We start from the raw sequence: 26,559 nt of genomic DNA, 5'->3' as shown, positions 1-26,559 counted from the left end.
GGAACAAGAGTAGGTGGGGAGAAACTAAATCGCAAAGCAGTTCAGATGCTTGTGAAAGGAGAGAGGGAAGGAGAGAAGATTGCTCAGCAAGAGCCCCAGGCTTCAGTACAGAGCAAGAGAAAGCCTTGGCCAGGTGACTGCGGAGTCTGGGGCAGACCGCCCACTAGAGAAATCTTGTGTGTGGCTGAAATGGCCTGGCTATGGTACCCCACTGTGTTTTGTCATCGGCTGGGGGCTTCCTGGGGAGGAGAATGGCCTTGGTGTGAATACCGCAGACCTGGAGGGACCGACCGTGGCTAGCTGGAGGTTGCTGGCCAACCACAGTTCATATGCTACTTGGAGGGAGATCTGAGGGGCACGTCTCCACAGTCAAGTCTAACTGGCAGAAACAGGAGGAAAAGAAGCTATGGCCAGGAGGCCGCATGGCAGATAGAATGGGAGGCTTCCAAGGAGCATTGTGGATAATAAGCATGGGCAGGTGTAAATTCTACCTTTGTTTACATGCATATGGGTTTGGTGGGCTGGTTAATGTTACCACAGGCATGAATGAGTCCATGCAAGTATATGGGCTGCCATGAGACATGAACTCTGGGAAGGGAGGGGGAAAAAAAATCTATGAAAAGCAGACGCAAGAATTAAGAAGGCATAGCTTTATGGAACCATTTAATGTGGGAGGAAATCATCCTATAATCCTCAGTATACCCGGAGGGCAATCACCCTATTATTGAAATCATCACAAAAAGGATAATTCAGGTTGAGTATCATCTGTTTTGTGAAGTAAATATAAACTCCTTTGTATATGTGCTTTAGAAAGATTTTCAACAAAATGACTTTTTAAATGTCACTAACTTAAATGCCAAGTCCCACCATTCTACACGAAACCTTAATACTTTAAAAAGATTTATTTCTCTGTCAGATAGCTGGGTTATACTTTATTATCTTTCAAATATTTCTGCTGCCTGTTCCAAGATTTTTCTATAATTTTATAGCAGTCTTTTTTTAAATTACATTTTTGATAGAAAGTATGCTACTTTCCCGACTTCTGTAGTTTAGCAAGCAGGGGGCCAAAAGGATCCTAACTTTAGTGGCAAAGAGTATAATTCTTTTTGAATTATTAAATACAAGTCAGGGTTCAAGGGAACTGTTTGTAGTTGACATACTTACAAATACTTTCAAAATACTTTTCCTAACAGTAGAAATAAAAATAAATCTAAATTATATTGAGTTTATAAATATTTTAAAGGCATGTTTAGCTATAACAAAAGGAAAGTTTATTTTGCTTTATTAATATTTATTTTTATTGAAGTATAGTCAGTATACAAAGTTGTGTCAATTTCTGGTGTGCAGCACAATGTCAAACATGAACACACATATGTTCATTTTTATGTTCTTTTTTTTCACCATAAGTAACTACAAGATATTGAATATAGTTCCCTGTACTATACAGCATGAACTTGTTTATCTAAAAGGAAAGTTTATGAATGATAGTTTTGGGCTATATTAAAACTACAAGAAGTCATTTGTATTAAGTAACATCATGTAGCTGTAGGTACTCACAGGCACTGTGTTTTATGGCATAAAGTTACATGTGAGGCTATTACTTGCAGTTAGATTTGGAGCAGAGGCGTTCATGTCTCTGTTATCAGCGCTACCATCGTCTGATCCATTTCACTCATTATTACCACTTATTTGTGAGTAATAATATTTATAATCCTACTACTATGATTACTATCGCAGCACTTCCACGTTCCCCTTGGTGGCTGTTCTAAATCTGAATCTGAATGCAGCAAGAAAAGCAGAGAATTTGGAGGCAGATCTGGGTTGAAATCTCAGTTTGCCTTCTACCAGCTGCATGACTTCACCATGTCAGGTGCCTAGTGTATGGGGATGTTAATACCCACTTCCAGTGATGGCTGTGAGAATTAAACACATGTGAATCACTGTGTGGACTACAAATTTTGATTTCCCACTAAACTCTCCTCACTATCAAAGAATGATCTTCTTTCTGCTTCATGGAGAAAATTAGGGGGTATAAAGTTTATGTTACCAATTCTCCTTCATAGATTTGTCTCTTATCCCTACCACTTTCTTGAAGTCACTCACATTCAGAGACACAAGGAGCTTCCTAAATGCCAAATCTTTTTCAGTCCTCATTCTGTTTTTCCTCTCTGCTGCCATGACATGTTGACCATTTTCCTTCTTGAAATGTTTTGATTTCTCAGCTTCTCTGAAGCCTCTCTTTCTAGTTCATTTTAATCTTTTTTTTTTTTTTTGTCTTTCTGCTTTTGGGTTTCTTTTATGGCTAGTGTGTCATGGAGTGCAAGGTCAGTAGCAGAAAGCAGTGAGTGGTGAGCAGGTTCAGTTTGTGATCCAAGAAGGAAGTCAAAAAACAAATCCAATCCTGGGCATATATCTGGAGGAAACTCTAATTCAAAAAGATACATGCACCCCAATCTTCATAGCAGCACTATTTACAATAGCCAACACATGGCAACAACCTAAATGTCCATCGACAGATGATTACATAAAAAAGATGTTGTGTGTGTATATGCATATGTATGTATATATATATACACACACACAGACACATATATATGTACACACACGCACACACAATGGAATACTACTTAGCCATAAAAAACAAAATAATGCCATTTGCAGCAAGGTGGGTAGACCTGGAGATCATCATACTAAGTGAAGAAGGTCAGAAGGAGAAAGAAAAATACCATATGATATGTCTCATATGTAGAATCTAAAAAAAATGATACAAATGGACTTATTTACAAAACAGAAACAGACTCATATAAACATAGACATAGAAAACAAACTTATGGTTACCAGGGGGTAAAGAGGATGGGCAGGGATAAATTAGGAGTTCAGGATTTGCAGATACTAACTACTATATATGAAATAGATAAACAACAAGGTCCCACTGTATAGCACAGGGAGCTATATCCAGTAAGTTGTAATAGCCTATAATGAAAACATATAAAAAGGAATATGTATATATCTCCATCACTACCCTGTACACCAGAAATCAACACAATATTGTAAGCCAACTATACTTTAAAAAAAATATTTTTAAAAAGCCAACAACCAGGGTCGATACTGTGAAGACACAGAAGCCAAGGAGAGGAGGTGCCAAAAGCTGTAAGGGAGAGTTGGCACTGGAGAATGGGTCAGGAGCTAGGGAACGCGACAGGAGCTAGAGAATGGCCCAAGGTAACTGGAGATAGGAATGCAGGTTGCTACACCTAATGTAACCCAACCACTTTTGCCCGACACCTTTTCCATTTTCACCTGGCTCTCTTTTCTTGGGCTGGGTGCACAAGGAGTATAAGCCGACTTTTAACAGGACTGCCAAGTACCTTCTGCTTTTTTTTCCTTCTGACCTTTGAATATTGTTCCCTAAGGTCCTATTTCTTGGACGGCTCTTTCAATCTACACACTCAGCCTGAATGATCTCATCCAGTCTCCTTTTTAAACTACCTAGTTCTCTTGCAAGTTTTAGTCTGTCTGCTGGGTATTTATGTCTACATGTCCTGCAGTACTGGAAACCCAGATACCTAAATCGAGCTTATCTTTACTTCTTAAACTGTCCCCTCTTTCAGCTGCAGCATCACCGTGCATTTAATCTCTCATCCTAGAAAGCATGGTAGCATTCTTAAATTCTTCCTTTGCTGACATCCAGTAAGACACCAAGATTTTTTTAAATAATGAATAATTCGTTATTATTATTATGACTGTCTTTTTACGTAACCCTTGAGATAGCACTCTACTAAGCCCTGTATATACATTACCTCATCTAATCCTCATGATAGCTTTTAATAATAGCCTTATGGGTGCTATTATTATCTCTGTTTTAGAGATGGAGTGTCTGAGGTGTGGCATATTTGAATTATTCTCTCATGCTTTAAATAGCTCACTCCAGTTACACAGAATTGAATCCAGGCATTTTAATTCCAGATCCTGCTCTCTCCATCACTAGATTCTGGTTTTACTTTGCTCCACTGTGTTCCTCTCAGAAGAGTCTCACAAATTCAGCCCCTCCTTCAGCTACAGTTACACAAGTTAATGTACCTGGACCCCAAAGCAGATTTGCACTGGAATCCTGGGGGCCCTGCCTACTGTGTGAATTTGAACAAGTTGCCCTCTCCGCCTTTAATTCCTCATTGGTAAGGAGGTATGTACTAGCTACATCACAGGTTGATTATAGGGTTTAAAATTAAATAATACAAAGAAAGAAAAGACTATAGGTAACCCATGTAAAGCTCAATACACTTAATACCCATAGGATGCTTAGGTAATCTAAGGAAAGATTAATCTCCAATATCAGCCCTCAAATGTTTTCACTTTGTCTCAAAAGATTTCCATCTGGTGTCCTTGACATAAGACCTGCTAAATTCATGCTCTCTATTGTTGTCAGAATTATTTTTTAAAAAGCTAAATCTGATCATGTCACTTCCCTGCCAAAAAACCTCTGATACGCGTTTCCTCTATGGGATTGCCTTTTATGCCATACTGAAGCAGTGACTTAAAATGAAATCAACTTAAAATGGAATGACATGTTACCTTTTTCAATATTTCCTGCTACTCTCCCAAAAGTAGCACAGCCTTCACTAACACCAAACTTCCATGGACATGCCAGTCTCTTTGATGCTTTTTGGCCTCTTTCTGTTCCCTGTTTCAGTACTTGCCCTTTATCATCTAGAAAACTCCTACTCACCCTTCAAAACCCCTCAAGTTACCTTCCCCTATGTCAAAAATCAAACACCCCTCTGTGCCATTAAAAGTACCTTATTCATAGTATTTTTCAGCTGAATTTGCAGTTACCAAATTAGAATTGCTTTCCCCAGGGAAAAGACCATTTCTCAATTAAAATCAATCAAATTTGGTGTATAGTATCTGGTACATTGCAGACCCTTACTATATATCACTGAGTGAATAAATGATCACTAGAAGTGTATAATCCTAATAGTTTACAAGATCTTTCCACATACTTTCGTTTTTATCACATAATAGAAGCAAAAGATTTTGTTTGGATACAAGAGGCCATATTATTATTGTTATTAACTGAGACTTACTAAGCCTTGCCAATGTTTTCCCCAATTGTGGAACTTTAAAACCAGGTGAAAATAACTACCAGTAATTTAAAAAATAAAGGCAAATGTGAGCACATGGCTCGGGTTTTAAGAACAAGGTAATTATACAGCTCATGATAATTACCTGTGGGCTTGGTAAATATGTTGCAGCTTGATAATTGTGCTCCTCTTCAGGCTCAGATTAGAATGTTCCTTTAGTTTATCACCGAAGCTGCTATTTAAAGAGTCAGGCTAAAACCTGGAATAAGAGGAACTCTTTGGAATTACAGCAGCATATCCAAGTCTTTGCAGTTTCCATCCAATTCTTTTATGTGGCAACAATAATAACCAATTCAGTTAAATAATTTAAAATCAATAGATACTATTTTCCCCCTGAATTCCTTGAAAACAGTTGAGCCAAAGTAATGAAGAGAGTTAGTTGATGTGAAACCTGGAGCAGTTCATCAAAATGTCAGTTAGCACTTATTAGTGGCACATGAAATCAATTTAGTGTGTTACTCCAGCAATTTGAAAAAAAATGGAAGAGAATAAAAAAATACTGGAGTGTGCAGCATCAGGTAAGGGCATATTGTTCTGTGAAATCTTTGTTTCAATTGCACGGATGTGTGTTCACTGGCTTGGGATGTAAAATATACTCCCTACTGTGGTATATATTTCCCACTGTGGTATTTGTATATTTCCCACTGGTTTGGGTCAAAATTTTAAAGCCACCACCCTACGGGACACAGGAGTGGGATCAAGTCCAAGTAGCTACTTAATCAAATTGGTTTAATAACTTGATAACATTGAAATCATGTCCCACTTGGGGCCCCAAGCCCCAATTACATAATTATAATCCCAAAAGCATAATCAACGCCTGATTCATTCACCAGAATTGGCTTCAAATAACATTTAATTATTTCAAAAAAATCAAACCCATCTCTAAGAGATGAACATTCACTGCCACAAAAACTACACAGAAGAATTTGCCATCGCTTCTGAAGTCGATAGCAAAAAAGCAGTTTGAAAAACATTTTCAGCAAAGGCAACATCACTAAAATTAGACTCAGATCACTATTTTCAGTCACTAACTTGTAGTGGAGAGATTACAGGTGAGACTTTTTGTATCATTAAGAGCATTGGGCTTTACAATTAAGCATCCTGACTCCATTTCTTCAAGTGTAAAGTGAGGAAAATAAAACCTACCTAGAGGAATTATTGCAAAGAGTAAATGAAATATATGTAAAGTACTTAGAAATACATGAGGGCACAGGGTAAATACTGAATACATGGTATATTTTTAAATATTTTGTGGTTTTACTTTTTGGTTACATTTAGTTAAAATATTTACCCCTAACGGAGTAATATTAATGTTAAAGTTTTTTTTTCTTTTTTGTGAGTGTATTTGCATGCTACACACTTAAGATGCATGTTTCTCTTTGCTGATAGTCACTTGGGCTGGTGCCAGTCAAAGGCTGCCCAACTGTTTGACCTGATAACAACACTGACTTAGTTCTACAATGTAACTCTCCAAGTTTCAAGTAAAATAATGTTCCTTGTGGCGTCTTCTCCAGCCCTCTTGCCACAGCTCCTCTTCCATTTTAGTCTTTGTTTCGGCATCCCTTTACATGTTGCCTATGCAACCATCCAGGGTTTACATTTTAGGAAACGTACGAAAGAAACGGAGGGACGGGTCAAGGGCACGGCCTTTCTCGTATACACAGGTTTTTCCAAATACATAAAATTGCCTCCAGAATATCTCTTTGTACTCCCTAGGAAACCACAAATTTTATTTTTCATTGCAAACTCAAACTTCTCTGCCAAGCGTGCCTATCCTGAGCACAGCAGAAGGGTAACCGTCCGGAGCCTGCAGGGCACCTCCCCGGGTTCGGGGAGCCTGAATTTGTGTCTGCAGCCCCCGAGCCGCCCCAGCGCGGGAGTTTCGAGGGGAGCCCGGGGACAGCTGCGGGGTCACGTGGGGAGGCCGCGCGGGGACCGGCGCCTGGGGCTCGGGTGCCCCCGGGAAGCCGGCGCCAAAGGGCTGCATCCGCAGAGCCCAAACCTGGGCGTCCATTAGCGCCTCGCTGGGAGAGGAGCTCGCCCGCCCGCCCGAGCGGGCACAGGTGTCCGTCCGGGTGGCGGCGCCGGGCCCCTGCGGGCGGGCGGGCGGGCGGGAGGCGCGGGCGCGCCCGTGCGCGGAGGCCCGAGGGGGAGGTTCCCGCGAGGTGGTTCTCGGGCTCCTCCTCGGCGCTCAGGTTTCCTCTTCCCGCCCGCCGGCTGCCGGCTGCGGCGCCGCCTCCCTCCTCCCTCCCTCGCCGCGGCTGGGCCCGCTCCGCGGCCTCGGCCCGCCTCGCCCCCGCCCAGGCCTCCTCCCGCTCGCTCTCTCCCTTCCCCTCGAGCCGCCGAGGAGCCCGCAGCCGCGGGGCGCCCGGGAAGATGGCGGCGGCGGGAGGCGGCGGCGGCGGCGGCGGCGAGGCGGGCGCGAGCCCGGGCGGCGCGGCGGGGCCGGGGTCGGGGCGGCGCGGCCCCGGCCCCTCCGCCGAGGCGCAGGACGACGCCCCGGGCCCCGCGCCCGCCGCGCTGCACCCCGAGGAGGTCGCCGTGCGGCTGCAGCGGATGCGCCGGGAGCTGAGCAACCGCAGGAAAATCCTGGTGAAAAACCTGCCTCAGGACAGCAACTGCCAGGTACCGGGACGCGCTGCGAGGCGACGCGTCCCGGGGGCTACGGGCGGGAGCTTCAGAGGGAAGCCGCCCCCGAGGTGTCCAGGCTGGTGCCAGGCGCCTGGGAGCGGTCCTGGGGAGGAGGGGGTCGTGCAGAGTTAGAAGAACGGTCCGTGGCTTTGCGGAGCCCTCCGGGTTTCTGAGCCTGCGGTCGCCCCGCGAGGGCGGTACTTTAGGAAACTGAGTCTCGGACAGGCGACGGGAATTGGCTCGTCCAAGGTCACAGGAAAGTCCGGCTCGCTCTTTCCTTCCCCTGTGGTCAGGGGCGTGTGTGTGTGGGTGGGAGCGGTCTGGGGAGTAGTCGTGGACACAGTAGGTGAAAGAGGGTGGAGGTGAGCTGTGGGGCACAGATTTGGGGGGGCCAGGTCTCGGGAACACTTGGAGACGGGCTGGGGGTCCCGCGGGGTCCTCGGGACTTGGGTGTGCCGTGGGGGGCGGGGTCACGGCAGAGCTAGGAGGGAGTTTTGCTGTTGCAAAAGCACTTGACCAAGTTTGTATGAAACAACTCTGCCCCCTCAGTTTGCTGAGGCCCTGGAGTAGAGAGGTTATCGCTGCGCTGTGGGGAGCCTTGCAGCCCTCTTCTGCCATGCCAAATCCTGGAGGATTTGTTACTCAGAGACTCCGAGGAGACTTAAAGATAGGCTACGCTGTGTCTTTGATCCGGATTAGCTGTTGCTTTAGGATTAAAAACTCTATATCTGACTTTTTTTTCCCCCCTCCTTGATTGCCAAATTAACATGCTCATTGTAGGAAAGTTAGAAAATACAAAGAAGCGCAAAGGGGGGAAATAGAAACCACCTTTTTTTTCTGATACTTAAAGATAACCATTTTTAACGTGGGGTATTAGCTTTCTTTTCCTGAGCGTGTATACACATATGTACGTAGTTTTGTTTTACCCCCCGCAAAAGAGAATTTCTTTGATTCTTCAGGGTTTCTTAATTGCCTAGATGTTCACGTGTGTTTTACAAATAACTAGTATTTATACACTTTGTGGAGGTAGGGAAGGTAGTCTCTCCTAGTTTGCAGATTTGGGGCAATTCCTGCAGTTCATCCTGTGGCAGGATGCATGGAATTGCAGTAGGTTGCCTATTGATAACCGCAGCAGTTCTTCCATAAAATCCACAAAATAACAAGACCAATGCTTCGTTACTATGTAATTAGACCTTACAGAGCCACTCACAATAAATGTGAGCATATAACCTTATAACTCATACGTGAGGGCTGTTTTGTCTCAAAAAGCAATATGAAGTCTCTGTCAGTATTTGTACGTCTCATCTCTCTTTGAATGCTTTCCATCATTGTCCACTTCCCATCAGGCAGGTAGTATTTTGTGATGCTGCCTGTAAGAACACCTGCAATGGGCTCATTTCATAGAAGCAGCTTTCCGCTGCCCACACAAATACGGCAAATAGACAGCAAGCGAGCTCGGAAGAGGGAGGCCTGGGAAAGGCAGATGGCATTTAAAAAAAAAAGCTGAAGAAATAACAGCTCTGTGTGTAATCTAGAAGAGAGATGGAGAAGTGTCTAGGTTTCCTTTGTAGAATGTCAACTATTTTTCTTATGTTTCCTTACATTAATTCTAAAAATATTTAGACCAAAAATTTTTGACGGTTCTGTATATTCCTGCTTTGCTGTTGGTAACTTTTTCATCTTCCTTCTCAAGAGACTTGAAAAAATATATCAAACGGTCTCTAATAAAAGGAACAGTTTTAATTACCTGTTAAGGATGGAGAGAGGTTTTATGAGAATTACAGTCGTGTATTTTTGAGATATTCTTTCACTTATGAATTTGTTTTGCCTAAATTTTAGGATTTTCTGTAAGATAGCAAGCATAAACTATCACGTAAGATTAGTATAAGATTTGTATGTTTAGATGAGTCTTTTACTGCCAACTAACCTTAAATTTTTATGTTAAGTTAAATTTTTATGCCACATTTGTTTTGAGAGCTGAAAAGTTTCATCTATGAGCAAAAAAAAAAAAAAAATGTTGCTAGGACCTAGAGACTAGTTTCCAGACGTGCTAGTGTTTATTTTTCTCTATTATGATTAATAAAGTGTTAGTTTAAGGATTTCTGATGATATAGTTTTAAATTCAAAACAGATAAACATTTGATTATAGATAATGTTTAAGTAGTGTTTTTTTCTTATCATCTTCTATACTTGTACCTTTCCTAAGCACAGTCATAGCTATTAGTGGTCCATGTTACATAAATAAGTAGAATAGACCAAAATATGCTAATTTCTAAAAGCAATTAAAAGGCAGTCTTTTCTTTAGATTATTTAGATAGAGAATTACTTTTTTTTATTAGTCAGATAAAGTTAACATTTATTTGATCCATTTCTCAAGTTGTAATATTTTCATGAATATGTTCTGCAAGGATTTTTATATATTTTATTTTTCATTTCCCGTAATTCTGTTTTTTTCTTAGTGGCCGCATTTTACTGTCAACTTACTAGTGAAGGATTAACTTTAATTTTATTTTGTATCTTTTAGCCAGTATCACCTGGCTACATATTCTCCTTTTGAAATGACTAACATGGTTAAAAAAAAAAACAACTACTTTTTGTTCAGTCTCTAAGTAATCAGATATTTTAAATACCCAGCTTCTTGTTTTTTCATTCTTTCTTTTTTTTTTTTTTTTTTTAGGAACAATCTATGTTTATTCATTCATTTATTCTGGAATATCACATTAAAGGTCAAGGTCATTCCTAACTCTGATTCTCAAACTGTATAGTTATGTTTCTAGAAAAGCTATGTTGGTAATTAATCAGTAGGAACCCAATAATTTTTTCTTAACATTTTGAAAGCATGGATATTTTCTTTATTAAGCATAGTTTGCATAAATTTTACTCAACTTTGTTTAACTTTTGGTATCACAAATATATAATAGCTTTACACCTCCTATGATTAGAAGACACACTGAGAGTGTCATTTTTTAAGTGGGAGCTTTTAAGGATACAAATATCAAATAACGTACTGTAGTAATAATACTAGCTCTAAAAAAACCCCAAAGACTTTCATACTAATAAGCTCTCAAAAGCTGTCTCATTGAATCGTTACTGTGCTGTCAGTCAGGTGCTGTCTGGTCGGCATGGTATGCTTTCTGGAATCCTCCCAGCCCAGCTTTCTCGTAGCCTCAATTCTGGTTCATATCCTTTCCATCGCTTGCACAGACTATTACAACTTTTCTCTTTGTCACCTACCCTCATTATTTTCCTGTGTCTTATGTTTTAGCCCATCCTGCTTACTGCTTCCCTGAGAGAGCTTCAAATCTGATCATGTCACTTCTGCTTAAAACAAAACAAAAGCAAAAACAAACAAAAACCTTTGGCTCCATGTTCCCAACACTGCTTCTCAGACTTTTCCTCAAATTATCCCTCATTTGTCTCTTTTCCTCAAATTTTAGGCTGTAGCGAACCTGTGTTAGCTTACTGCAGGACAGATTGTTTGGAGAGTGAATTGTCTTCATGTTCTGTCTGGAAAATTCATATGAATTTTATGTTCCAGTAAAATTGGATTTAATTTATAAACAGTGACAAACTTTTTAAACTCGCCTCTAAATTTTTTTTCATAAACTTGACACTTACAGAAGATGTTTATCCTATGATTTTCCATATCCTGTATTACCATGGAGTATTCAGACCTCACTTTGAGAAGCATGACATAATAGGGTAGAAATCTAAGGTTCTAGGCTTTTGTGACTTGACCCCTGCCTGCATCTCCAGTCTCATTTCTTATTAGTCCTGCATTGGATTCTACTTTAATTTTTTAAAGCTACCTAGATCCTTGAATACTTCTTGCCACTGTGACTTGGTATTTATAGTTGTCTTTGAATGTTAGTGTTTAGTATTGTAATTGTAGCAATTAACTTATGAATAATATTTATAATAATTACTGTAATTACAATGAATAATAATGCTGCTGTGAACACTGGTTCTTATTTAGAATAGCCATGTATCTGTGTGTGTCTATATGTGTGAAGTCTTTTGCAACTCTGAATTTAGAATTTTGATTAGTTAAGGTAAGGCCCTAACATGTGTTTTTTATTATATTTCTATAAATTGTTTGTATTTTATGGTTAACCTGATTCTGCTTCAGTAGCACTGTTACTGGGAGAAATGGAGAAAACAGTGGCTTTTATTTCCTATACCATTTGAGTTCACTCAGTTTTTTTCCTACATAGTGTATGTATGTACATGTATTTTGTTTTTGTTGTGTTTATTTTAAAATCTAAAAGATTTTATTGTGTAATTAGAAGAAAATGTGGAGTGCTTAGGGCCAATAGCCAGGATCAGCAAATAGAAGAAACAGTCTATTGTCAGACTGGGTATTATTAACTTTCATTTCAAAGTCTCTACTATGGAAGTTAATTGAGAAGCTTGATGGTTAATTCATAGAGGCTCAATTGAAAGCATAGTATTATCAACTAAGCACTTTTTAGAATAACAAGCCACCAAATATAGGAAATTCTGGTTGATCTTTTTTAAGCTACTTATTCTCATTTTTCTTTTATATTAGTCAAAAACCAATAGAATTTTCTCACATGCTTTGTGTTAGCTGTGGGATTTAAAAACGTACCTTATTTGTTTTCTCTGACAATGTATTCAGTAATTATTGCCTCTTTCTAAACTGGGGCTATTATTCACCGCTTTTTCCTGATGGTCCTGGGATGTTTTCACATTATGAATTAATTTTTTCTTATTGAGAATGTCATTTTCCTTCCTTCCAAAAGTTACTTTCATGGTGTAGTTTTTACTACTTAAAAGTTATTTATTACATTTTCTTTTTCAACCTGGTTAATCAGAATTGAATTGTGGGTTGTATACCTAATATTATCCTATTCCCCGTGTAACAAGGGCGCTGAAAGCTGCTAAAGGAATATACTTCTAGATTTCTGGGACACCGCTGGCTTGGTAAATTCCTAGTCTTGGCAAAAACTCTTAAAAAGGGTCTCAGCAATACTTGTTCTTGCTCTGAAAACACATTTGAGGAGAGGAGTACTTTGTGGTTAGCATCACAATGCTGAGTGTTAACAAGCAGTCCAAAGACATCTCAGGTGATTTACAGACCATTTCCTAATTAATGAATGGGTTGTGCTTATAAATCACTTTTGGGCTTCTACCATGTTTTCTTGTAGAAAGAATATGGTAGATGGTATTTAGTTTTGCCAGTTGGCATTTTAATATTTAAGCCATGATGCTTGTAAAGTGTAAGATTACTCTAAATAGTACAGTAGCATCTGATTGGCTCTGTGTGGGAGCGGGGACTCCCATCTTCAAGTCATCGATGGGTGCCCCTGTGTCTTGTGTCAGACGCTCAAGAAAGAGCTGTGTTTAAGGGAACTGCTCTTTAAATAAACAAGATTCAGAAGATCAGGGAAGCATTAAATGAGGTCAACTCTGGTGAAAGGCTGTTGCTGCCAAAGGGGCCCCTTCACTAACCCCCTCAGTTTTGTCTCCTGATTCTTCTGTTTGCACTTATCTTCCCTACCCTGGCAGCCAGTGGCCCTTAGGGGTTCCCTGGGCCCATTTCTCATCTGTGGGCAAAAAGCTCTATGTTTAGCTCTGCTTAGCCCAGCTGAAACAGGCAAATAAATGAATGTTAAAACATAAGTAAAGAAAACAAATATTCTATAAATTTAAAGATCTTTAATAGCTTATTAGTAGCCCTGGCTTTGTTTCTATTTTATTTGCCTAAAGAGGCAGTTGCCTTACTGTCAGGGGATAGTGTGCAATGAGTCGGTCATAAATGAGAAGTGGGAAGATCAGGCCACCCAGAACACCTGTCTATATTATATGTTTTGGTTCATGATTATCTGCAGGGCATCGTCCTTGGTTGCTGTGTACTAAATACCTTCCGTTTGTTCCTCCAGACCTATCCCCACCCTTCTCACCTGCTTTGTGTCCTGGGAGGCTCACTGTGTTGTGGATTGCACAAACAAGGCTCTCTCATCCTCTGGTTTCTGATCATTTGGTCAGAGCCGCTCATGGGAGATCAAAGGGCAGAGGAGAGAGAGATGGGAGCATTTGTTCACCCAGCTCCCTGTCTACCAGGTTTCTGTGGCTTGGCTGTTTTCTCTTTCAAAGGTCACAGCTTCTTCCCAGTGGATCTGTCCATGCAGTTAAGCTCTCTGGGTTGTTGTCATTGTTCCCCTTCCCTTCCTAGGCCTAGGGGTGGCAGGGGACTTCCGCTAACTGTGGGCTTTCTTCAAGCCTTTGTAGATAGTCTGTTTAAAAACGTCTCTCCACTTACTAGTTTTTGAACGTGCCGTCTGTTTCTTGCTGAGACCTCTTATGCTGTTGCCTGCTCAGTCTCCGTGCTTCCTCTCTTGTAATAGCACCCAGATTTTCCTTTGAGGACCTACCCCTCCTTCATTATTTATTAACTGTTTGGGTTTACTCTCTGTCCCCATCCACAGAGGTGACATAAACCAACAAACAGGAGTCTTCCCTTTTGCCATTGGAATTGGTTAAAAGATGGGCAATAACCTGGACTTAAGCCAGTCAGTATATGGTAGTCCCTTGGCCCTAGTGATTTATTTCAACCTACTATGATAAAGAAGCTTAGGACTTTTGTTTGGTTGTTAAAGTAAGTAATTCTTTTTTTCCCACGGGATTTGAGTGCAGAGACACATTGCTCTGATTGTAGCTGACAGTCTGAGGACAGAGCAGACATCCAAAGGAGGACTGACGAGAGAGAGAGAGAGAGTAAGAAAGCTGAGAAGCTGAGCTGGAAACCTGATCAAGCTATATCTGAAGCTTGACCTACCTCTGGACATCTTAGTTATGCAAGCCACTAAATTCCCTTTATTTTTCATTGTTTCAAGTTGAGTCTTCAGTTACTACCAACCAATAGTATCCCAAATAATATAAAATTTTAATTTAAAAACACATAAGTCTTAGTATTGGAAAGGAATAGTTAAATACCTTTCATCCATCCCTTTTGCTTATTACACAAATCCAGTTTACAGAGTCCTAAACACATGGATGCTAGCACATTTTTAACACCTTTAGTTTCAAAGAAATCACTGCTTTGTAAGGTATCCTGCTCCGCCTTCAGATGGCTTTTGTTGTTTTGTCTTATTTATATTAAATATAGAAAATTTATTTCCCCCAATTTTAATTTCTTGATCCAACTTCTTCCCTCCAGTAACACAGAGAATTTATGGTATTCTTTTTTCTTTTTTTTTTAAATGTATAACTTCACTTCCTTCATACCAGTACCTTTTAGGGTATGAGTTCAAGTTTCTTCACCATCTTATATTTCTCTGAACACACACTACTATCATTTTGTCATCGCATCCCTTAATATGTGGCACCCAAAATTGAGTATGCTGGTCTAGTTGAGATCTTCCTGTAATCCCTCTGCCCGAGCAAATTTCCCTTTTCTCTGGATTTCTGTAGTAATATTAACGTCTGTGTATTGGGTGCCAACTGTTGCCAGGCACTGTACGTTGTGCTTCATTTACTCTATATTTAATCCTTTTTTCAAGGCTGTAAGATTAGAATTCTTTATTCCCATTTTATTGGTAGGGAAACAGAGATGCAAAATTGATGTCAAGCAATTTGCCCAAAGTCATTCAGCTAATTGGTTGCAGAGTGGAGAAAACAAATGTTTTTTTGATTCCAAAGCTCATAATCTTATCCCACATATTATGATTGTAATTCCCCTCCACACGTACACTGTACTGTTTCAAAGGACAGGGGTTATGTGATACTTAACTTTGTGTCATCAGTGTTTAACCTAGGACCTGACACATTGTTCCAAGGGGAATTTAAAACAGAAGGGGACTACCCACGTATTTGTTCTAAAATGCTATACTTCTGTTAATGCATCTGATACATGGCAGGTTTTCAAGATTATCTTGTAAGATGAACACATTTTGCACTGTTAAGACTGTGTTAGCTTTTTGGCAGCGAACTTCATTCATAGGTAATTATTCAGTCAATCAACTGTTTATGGCTTATGAGTAAATTGAAAGCTATAAACCCTCTCTCCAGAAAAGTGCTTATATGCTTAGGCGCACTGAAATTTACACGTAATTTCAAGGGGCTATGGATCTTTTGTGACTTACCCCAATCTCCCCCTGGGGGACTTACGATCTAGGCTGAGAAGCCAGTGTGATTTTGATCATGTCTTTAGGACTTCACCTGAGTGTGGACCACTTGCGTAGATCCAAAACTGCTGTTTCAGAAGAGTTCTCATCAAAAACTTCTGTGGGCCATGGTTACGCATAGGTGAGATGATCTTCCATCTGGGCAAGAATGTAAATCAGCCTCCTTAATTTTCATTGCAGAAAAGACACCTGTGTCACATCATGGTTGATGTAAAAGCTCATGGTTCTCTGGTCCCGCGGCAGTACTGACACTCAGTGTGCTGGCACAGAGTGGATGTGCAAACATTTTTTCCTTAGAATCCAGGATATTACAGTGTAATATTTCCCACTTAACGTGTGTTAAAGGTCAAAGAGTAATATAAAGAACGTGTCTCTTTAAAACGTATCAAGACTATTCACAATAAGCATTTGTTGCTAAGAAAAGTTTCTCTTTTTTGTTAGGTTTGTGAGTCTCTAACTTACTGTGAGCCCCTAAACTTGGTGCTTAGTTTTGTGCTTACTTACTGTCATTATCTTTAGATTTCCTTTGTCCCTATGCTTGTACATTTCCTTTGTGTGTTTGAAGCTTTCTGTTAAACATTTGTTACCACCTGAATGCCAAAATAGCGTTAGAATTCACTGCATTTTTTGGAGCCTGCATTTGTACTCCTATTCTTTGCCTCATTTCCTGCCATTCCCTTTCACCCAGCCCCACCTCGCTCTACCCTCCTTGGCCCCAGTCAGTTTTATATCTTTCCTCTGTGATTATCTGCTTTTAGTTCCCAGCTTGCCTTATTTCCTGGACTTTGGATCTCCTATTACTCTCAAGTTCAGCTGCTTGCTTTTGATTCCAGGTTAGCCTCCATCTCTCTGACTTTATACCTCATTGGGTTTTTGTATCCTGATCTAGAGTAGAAGTATTGGCAATAAACAAGAACATGTGAATCTGGGACTTTTTTTTTTTTTAATTGAATTACCATCAGTTACACTGTGTCCATTTCTGGTGTAAAGCACAATGTCCCAGTCATGCGTATACATACGTGTATTCATTTTCATATTTTTTCATTAAAGGTTACTACAGCAGAAACTTTTTTTTAGTCTGTTTTTGTGTATAGTGGCCAGCATTTGTAAATCTCAAACTCCCGAATTTATCCCTTCCCACCCTGGGACATTTTACATTTTGAAGTGATCTCAAACTTACAGAAAAGTTGTAAGTACAGTGCAAAGAACTTTTTTCCTGGGCTGTTTGAGAGTGAGTACTGACCTAACTGTCTGCCAGTCTGAGTACTTTATTATGTATTTCTTACAAATATGGACTTTCTCTAGCATAAGCACATCACTACCATCAAACTCAAAATACTGCCATCTAACCTTCAGATCATGTTTAAGTTTTGCCAGTAACATCTTTTATAGTGAAAGGATACAATTCAGAATCACATATTGCATTTAGTTGTTGTCTTTAGTCTTCTTCAGTGTGAAGTAACTTGACTTTTACAACCTTGACCCTTTTGAAAATTACAGGCCAGTTACTTTTATAGAGTGTCCTTCAATTTGGACATTTTTTATAGTTAGATTAATTCTGCATAATTAGATCCAAGTTATGTATCCTTGGCAGGAATATCCCAGGGTGGTGCATGTTTTAGATGTGTCTCATTGTTGATAAAGTTAATTCTGATCACTCTGACTGACTTTTATTAAAGTGACATCAGCCAGGCTTCTCCATGCAAGGTCTTTCCCTTTGTAATTCATGAGAATTTTGAGAGGAGATACTTAATTAAGACTGTGTAAACATTCTACAGGCACACTTTGCTTTAGTGTTCTTTGCTTTATTTGTGCTACACAAATATTGTGCTTTTTACTAATTGAAGATTTGTGGCAATCTTGCATCAAGCAAGTCTGTCGGCACCATTTTTCCAACAGTCTGCTCACTTTATGTCTCTTTGTCACATTTTGGTAATTCTCACAATATTTCAAACTTGTTCATTATTTTATTTGTTATGGTGATCAGTGATCTTTGATGTTACTACTGCAAAAAGAGTATCACTCTGAAAGCTCAGATGATGGATAGCAATTTTTTAGCAATAAAGTATCTTTTAATTAAGGTATGTACTTTGAGACGTAATGTTTTTGCACACTTACGAGACTCCAGTATAGTGTAAACATAACTTTCATATGCATTAGGAAACCGAAAAAAAATGTATGTGACTTGCTTCATTTCAATATTTGCTTTATTGTAGTGGTCTGGAACTGAACCTACAATATTGCTGCAGGTGTTCAGTTTACTCATTTATTACTTTATATACAAGACAAACTCTTGGTTTCCTGTGTTGTTCGATGGGTTATACTTTATTACTATCATTACTTATTTTGATGCTTTAATTGTTTCACACTTGGGCAGTGGGATCTCCTTCAAGCTGGCTCCTATGTCCTCTTTTTACATAAACTTTTTATTTTGGAATAATTTTGGATTTACAAAAGAAGTTACAAAGGTAGTACGTAGAATTCCTGTATATTCTTTACTCAGTTTCCCCTAATATTACATCTTACATAACCAAGGTACGTTAGTCAAGATTAAGAAATTAACATTGGTACATCATTACTAACTGAACTGCAGACTGTTTGGATTTCACTCGTGTTTTCAATTATGTCTTTTTCCTGTTCCAGGATCCAATCCAGGGGACCACACTGCATTTAGTCATCACGTCTCCTTAGTCTCTGTTCTCACCAGTTTCTCAGTCTTTCCTTGTTTTTCGTGACGTTCATAGTTTAGTCAGGAATTTTTTAGGATACACCTTAATTCCAATTTGGAAGATGTTTTTCTCGTGAGAGATTAGGGTTATGGAATTTTGGGAGGAATTTCACAGAGGTGAAGTCCACTAATGATTACATCATCTCAGGGGGGACATGATGTTAACATGACTAACCACTGGTCATGTTAACCTTAATCATCTGCTTGAGATGATGTCTGCCACATCACTCCTCTGTAAAGATACTATTTTTCCCATTCACTAGTCCTTGGAAATAAGTCACTAATTCCAGTATACACTTAAGGGAAGAGTCCTATGTCCTTTTTTAAAAAAATTATTACAGTATTAATTGTATTAGTTTCAGATATACAACAGTGTATTAACTCAATATTTTTCTAGATTATACTCCATTTAAAGTTATTATAAAACATTGGCTGTATTCCTGTGTTATGTATTACAGTATCTTACTTGTTTTATACATAGTACTTTGTACCTCTTAATCCCCTACCCTTATTGTGCCCTTCTCAACTCCCTCTCCCCACTAGTAACCAATAGTTTATTTTCTATATCTGTGAGTCTGTTTCTGTTTTGTTATATTCATCCATTAGTTTCATTTATATTCCACATATGAAAAGGATAACATACAATCTTTTTCTGACTTATTTCCTTAAGCATAGCATCCTCTAGGTCCAACCATGTTGCAAATGGTAGAATTTCATTATTTTTTATGGCTGGTATTCCACTGTATATGTATGTACACACCACATCTTCTTTATCCATTCATCTTTTGATGGACACTCAGGTTGCTTCTGTATCTTGGCTGTTGGTCCTGTATGCTTTTGACATGTCCTCATCATTCACTGAGCACTTCCTTTGCTTTTGACACAATTAGATGTTGCAGCTTATTTTGCACTTTCTGTGCTTTAGTCCTTGAATCAGCCATTTCATGAAGACACCTGTTATAGACTGAATGCTTGTGTTCCCCCAAATTCATATGTTGAAGCCCTAACCCCCAATGTGGCTATATTTGGAGATGGCATCTCTATGGAAGTAATTATTAAGTTAAAGGAGGTCATTAGTGTGGGGTGCTGATCTGATAGGATTAATGCCATTGAAGAAAAGGCACCAGAGAGCTCTCTCTCTGTTGTGTGTCTCACCCCCCTACACACACCCCAGTGTGTGCAAGCACCAAGGAAAGGCTGTGTGATGACACAGTGAGAAGGTGGCTGTCTGCAAGCCAGGAAGATTTCAGTAGAGACCAAATCAACTAGAACCTGGATCTTAGAATTCTAACATCCAGAACCATGAGAAAACACGTTTCTGTTGTCTGTGATATTCTGCTAGGGCAGCCCTAGAGGACTGTTACAGAGCCTAATTTCTTCTAGGGGAAAGTACTGTTAGGAAGCCAAGACCTGGGAGCTGGTTTTACTCACTACCGTTGAGATGCCACTGCTATCTGTTCCCCTTAGTAGGCAGAGCTAGAGAAGGTGTGAGTGTATGTATGTGTGCACACACGTATATGTACACCTACATCTACCTGTAGGAAGCAGTGAGTTCATACTCACACATCAGATTGTAGCCTGACACCATAGAGTTCCTTCTGGTTTTCTCCCATTCCATATTCATTACTTTTTTTCCTTTCAGTGAGAAACCTGGTGTTCATTATCCTTAATATATTTACCTATTTGAACAATCCTCTTCTAAGTAATGAATCTCCCATCACCACTGCAGATGTCTGTCCCCTCCCCCTTGCAGATGCCCACCTCATCCAGCATAGGCTCCCTCCTCCTCCACTGGGCAGCGACACTGGCCAGAAGGCCCCCTCCCCTTACCTGAGTTCTGACGTTCTGTGCTGGGTTTTCCTGCTGTGTGGGTGTCCTCCTCACTTTGTTTGCACTCTGAAACCTGAGACATTAAATAAGGTATTTTGTGTAAAATGTATGGGTAAGTGTAAAGTAAGTGAGATCTATTATTAGGGGTAGCTGTGGTAGGCAGATTTTGGAAATGGCCCTGCAAGATTTTTAATCCATGGAACTGTGAATGTGACAAAGTATCACATGTGTCATTGTTACATGACAAAAGGGGAGTTTTGCAGATGTAATTAAGATTACTAATCAGTTGATTGGAGGTTATCGGAAGGGAGATTATCCAGGTGGGCCATATCTAATCATACTAGCCCTTTAAAAGCAGAGTTTTCTGTGACTAGTAGCAGAGGGAGAAGTCTGATGATTTGAAGCACAAGAAGGATTTGACGCTCTGTTGCTGGGTTTGAAGATGGAGTGGGCCATGTATGAGGATTTTAGAGCAGTTTCTAGGAGTGGAGAGTGGTCCCCAGCTGATGACAGCAAGAAAACGGGGACTTCCATTCTACAACCACAAGAAACTGAATTCTGCTAACTGCCTTAATGAGTGGAAGTGCCTTCTTTAGAGCCTCTAGATAAGAGTCCAGTCTGCCTAAGACCTTGATTTTGGCCTTGAGAGATCCTAAGCAGAGAACTCACTTGAGCATGGCTGAAATTTTGACACACAGAAGTGAGACATAATAAAGGGGCATTGTTTTAAGCAGTTTAAATTGTGCTAATTTGTTGCACAGCAATGGAAAATGAATACAGTAGTACATCCAGGAAATATTTGAGAGAAAAAACATTTGTGTCAGGGAAAAGGAGATTGTGGTTTATGTATGGTTATTATTTGGGAGAGATAAATCTATCCCCTGGGGATATCTGCAAACAAACTGCTCAAGGAGAACCTCTTATTGCTAGATGTATAATATTAATTAATTTGAGATATGTTGAATATTTTCTTTTAAGTGAATTATGTATTAGGTTAGTGTAAAGAGTATTTTCAATTTTTTTCTTGTGTACTTTAAATATATTGGTTTATGTTCAGATTATAAAATAATCTTAGAAAAAAATACTCTATTGGAGTTGATAAAAGCAACCTGTAGAAATAAATATTCATGCATTTAACAGACATTCAAGGTCTGCTTTTTGCCAGATGTTGGAGACCTTTCTGCAAACAAGGCAGATATACGGTATTTACTATTACTAAGCCTACAGTCTAATGAAGATACAGGTATATGAGCAGTTAAAATGCAGATGACTAGCACTGTAAGTGTTGTGATGGAGAAAGTAGAAAATACTGTGGGAACACAGAAGAAAGATGTCTACGCCACACTTGGGAGAGTCAGAAAGGCTTCTTAGAGAAACTCATTTAAGCTGAAACTCAGGAAGAGAGAAGTTAACTAGGGGAAGGGAAAGAAAGAAAGAGGTGAGGAATATTCATAGTAGTAGTAACAAGATACAACAAGTCCTAAAGAAAAGAAAAAGCATGACCAATAATTAGCGTACCGTGGCCGAGGCACAGCGTTTGAGAGAGGTTCTGGTTCAATATAAGATCAGCACATTAAGCAGGACCAGATGATTATAAGCCATATAAGAGAATTTGGGTTTTAAGGGAAATGAAGATACGTTGAAATATTTAAACCAAGGGAGTGATGCATTCAGATTTCTAGCTGTCAAAGAGTGAGATTATGTTGTTTTTATTTTCATCTTTCAAATTGGGTTCTTACTCTGGTCTCTGTCCTAAGGTTAGGAAGTCAGTGATGCAGTAAGCATGAAGAATGTGCTGAGATTGAATAGTTCATAGATTTTAATTTTATATTGGTGATACTTGAGATGCTGTGTGTGTGTGTGTGTGTGTGTGTGTGTGTAATAGTAGTTCATTGTGTTTGCTCCAGAGTCTGTCAACCTGGGTTTGAATCCCAAATTCACTACCTACTGTCTATGTAAGTCCCTTCTCTAGGGTTCAACATCCTCAGCTTCAGAATCTGGATAATAACCTCCTACTTTAAAATCCAGATCATGGGGTTGTTAGGGTTAAGCAAGATTATTTCAATAAAGTGCCTGGGATAAAGTCATCGTTCAGAAGATTATTGCTATTATATAACTAATAAAAAGCTGAATGTTTATTAATTTTTTTTAGGCCAAGTCAAAGTGTTCCTTGGCAAAAAGTTGGTATTCAAATGAACTTACTAACAAAACAGCTGCATTGAAAGCTGTTAAATATTTAGCCAAGTTAAAATTGACACCTCATTTACTCAGCCAATATCACAAAAGGTATCATATGATGGGCCTTGTCTTGGGCCAAAAAAAGTATTATCTGGTGTGGAACATTCAAATGAAGTTGTAGGCAAGCAGTTATAGGTTATAGCATATATAGGTATGGGGCCAAGGAGAGAAATTTGAGGTGGAAATAAAGAATTTGGAGATCACTGGCATGAAGATGGAACTTAGGTCATCTCAATAGATGCAGAAAGAGCATTTGATAAAATTTGATAAAATTTAGCACCCATTCATAATAAAAACTCATAGCAAACAGGAAAGAAGTTCCTCAAACTTAAAGATTATCTAGGAAAAACAAAAGCAATCATATTCAATGGTGAAGTATTGAAAAATTTCCCTTGAGATTACAGGCAGTACCAGTATCACTTCTGTTCAAGATTGCACTGGACATTGTGGCTAATATAATATGCTTAACTCCAGCTGTCTAAAAACTGATAAGTGAAAGAAAAAATTTTAAAACTGTTTAAAGACAAAATATCTTTATGACCTTGGTCAGGAAAGGATTTCATAAGGCACAAAAAGAACAAATTGTAAAGGGAAAAATTGATAAATTTGGCTTCATTAAATGAAAAACTTCTCTTTACCAGAAGTACCCACAAATAAACAAAATGACAGACCACTTACTAGGGGAATACATTTATAATATGCTTCCCCAGAGGATTAGTATCCAGAGTATTAAAAACAAAAACAGAAAACTCTTACATGTCAATAAAAGACACACACAATAGAAAAATGGGCAGTAGAGATAAGTAAATGTTTATCAGAAGAGGAAATAAATAAATGGTAAATAAATATGAAAAGATACCTGTATCAGAAGTCTTCTGTAAAGGAGATTATATATAATATTTATGTTAATATATATTTATACAATACATATATAGAGAAAAGTTGATTGATTGATTGTGGGAACTGGCTAGACTAAAATCTGTTAGGCCAGCCAGCAGCTAGAAACTCAGGCGGGTGTTGATGTACAGTCATGAGACAGGATTGCTTCTCCAGAATACCTCAATTTTCATGCTGAAGGCCTTCAACTGATTAGATGAGGCCCACCCACATTATCTAAGGTGATCTCCTTCACTTAGAGTAAACTGATTGTAGACATTAACCATATCTGTAAAATACCATTACAGCAACACCTAAATTAGGATTTAAGTAAGTAACTGGATTCTGGAGCTAAGTTCACACAGAAAACTAACCAGCACAATGCTTTATTAATCAAGGGGATACAAATTGAGTACAACATGGTATGATTTTATATCCACTAAATTAACAAAATTTAAGAATCTAATGAGACCAAGCATTGTAAGGATTCTCACATACTGTTAATGGGAATGTAGACCTTTACAATCATTCTGGTAAAGAAGTTGGCACTTTCTTGTAAAGGTGATCATTTACATGTGTACAGCCCAGGAATTTCACTCTTTCAGAAACTTTTGCACATAAACACCAGGAGATACATAAAATTTACAAGAAGGCTGTAGTAGTTTTAAAAACATATATTGAAAATATATATATATATAAATAGAAAAATAGCAACAACCTGGAAACAAATCAAATATTCACTGATAGAAAAATAGATATGTAAATCATACTGTAATCACTGAATGGAATATTAAACAGTACTGAATAAATAATAGCCATGTGGATCATGAAGGAATTTTAAAAACAGAGTATTGAATATAAAAAGTAGGGCACAGAAGGTTAAAAATAGCATAATACCATTTTTATAAAGCTCAGGAACAAGTAAGCTAAAATGACATTGTTTGGAAATACAAACCTATGTGAGAACACCAGCTATGGGGGATGGGCGAGTGAGGGAAGGCACAGTTTGACGGAAAAGTGTTGCCAGTGTTCTAGTCTTTAAGTTTGCTGGAGCTCCTGTGTGCTTATTTCATTATTATGCCCCATAATATGTGTTACAGATAATCCTTTTGTATTATCAAATCACTTAAAATTTTAAAAGAAAATAAATAAAACTTTTTTTATTCCAAAAAAAAGTGGAAGAGTGCTTTAAAAAAAATAAAAGAGGAGTGCTTTAATCTACGAAAGCCTTTTTTGTAAGCACGTAAGTCTGCAGTGGGCTTAGACGACCCCGAAGTCTATAACAGAACTATTCCAACAGTTAGGACATCACGAATGCTGTAAGAGAAATGCTTGCACTAAGTAGGATATTGGACTGTATGATCTCAAAGATTTCCTTTGAGCCCGGATTCTCGATGCCTCTTCTCTTATGTGATTCAAGTTTAAGACTTAGGCTGGGTTTCATTCAGGAAGAAGTCCAGACCAGCTGGAACAATGCTTGCTTAACTTTTGGAAGGTTAGTGACTGATTGCTTTGACTTGAAGGCTATTGAACTTCTCCCCAGGGAATGATGGTGAATCTGGTCTGGAAATAGGTTTCTAAAGCTATCTAATAATAATCAGTTTTGATGAACTCATGTTACTGTAAGAAGTTTGTAAATGATATTGCCAGAGGACAAAGTGTTATCATCAGAATTGCTGTCTCGTTCCTTAAAATTAGCTTGTAAGTTAATAGAAATTCCTAAAGTGAGATTAGTACAGGGAGGCATAATTTTAATCCTTTCGGTTTTGTGTGGTGGAGCAGAGTAGAATTTTGGCAAATGGTTGTTAGGGCTCTCTTTCAGGTTTTAAGTTTTTAATTTGGCCAACTTGCTGAGGCTCAAATTGAGGGGTGACCCACTTTTGCCTGGGTCAAAACAATGAGGGCATGGAGAAAAATAATTGTTTTTTTCTTTGCAGGGAGCTTTGAAAAGTTTCCCAGTTGGCAAAATGTGTATTCCACATCTGATACATAGGAAAGCTATGTTTAGAATTATGGGTGTCTTAAAAATAAAATCCCTAAGTTGCAAAATGCACCTTTGAAAGCTTAAGATCTCTCTCAGGTGGTTCTGTCAGCTAAATGAGGAACATAATATGTCATTTGTTTATGAGTACTTGATAATATGAAGAGCAGTATCATGTTTTCTTTATCCGGCATTTGACAGCTGTTAACTAGTGAAATGAGAGATTAGAGTCTGTGCAAGTAAAAGTGTACACTGGATCCTTCAAACAAAACTGTGTCACCTTCTGTATAAAGTATTAAATTAGCTGATTGGCAAGATGTGTGTGGTATGCTGTTGAGAGAGTTATGTTTTATTAACAAAGAATACACTATCTGTCTTTTAAGTCCAAGGAAATGTTGGAGCTTGCAAGATTAAAAAATTGCCATAGTAATATATAAATAAATCTGTATCTATTCATCATATTACTATATAATTCATCAAGCAGTACTTTATAGAATTGGTAATTTAAAACTTTTCTAATATTGTCTTAGTAATAAAGAATATAAAGTTATCAACTTTATCTTATCTTTCTTTTATCATAGATGACTGTCTTTTTTCCCACCCAGCACTGTTTTTATACCTTGCCTATTATATCACTCTTACCCCCACCCCTTCCATTGGGTTAAAAGAGAAAATATTTCTCAACTTGTAACTGTTCTCTTATTTTCCGTTTCCATATGATCACTTCTTAGGGCATTGATGGTATTGCTTTTGTAACTGTTAGTGGTGATGCACTATTTTTAGTTAATCCTGGAGGGAATAAGGCAGTATAGCACAGAGGTGAAGAGTGTGGTCTCTGGAACCAGACCCACTGGTGAATCTACACTCAGCAAATGGCTAAGTATAAGACTTTGGCAAGTCACTTGAATTTGCTCAGCTCTGGTTTCCTGATTTTTAATGAAAAGGGTGAGTTCAGTGCTCTGGTGCCTAGTGAAAGCTAGATGGATA

The 26,559-nt window shown here is 38.8% G+C and overlaps 1 protein-coding gene across 2 annotated transcripts in view; it reads left to right on the top strand.

Moving 5' to 3' along the window:
- The first annotated feature begins 7,383 nt into the window (after positions 1-7,383).
- RAVER2 (ribonucleoprotein, PTB binding 2) overlaps positions 7,384-26,559 on the top strand; it is a 97,372-nt gene continuing 78,196 nt past the window's right edge. For both annotated transcript variants that reach the window (XM_015240196.3, XM_072974299.1), the window contains exon 1: positions 7,384-7,766. In XM_015240196.3, the coding sequence (XP_015095682.2) occupies positions 7,518-7,766 (249 nt within the window). In that variant the 5' untranslated portion in view covers positions 7,384-7,517. The remainder of the gene's footprint in view (positions 7,767-26,559) is intronic.

The sequence above is a fragment of the Vicugna pacos genome, chromosome 13, assembly GCF_048564905.1.
Source record: "Vicugna pacos chromosome 13, VicPac4, whole genome shotgun sequence".
Lineage (NCBI taxonomy): Eukaryota > Metazoa > Chordata > Mammalia > Artiodactyla > Camelidae > Vicugna > Vicugna pacos.
The sequence above is the reverse complement of the archived record's forward strand: the minus strand, read 5'-3'. Positions and strand labels throughout refer to the sequence as shown.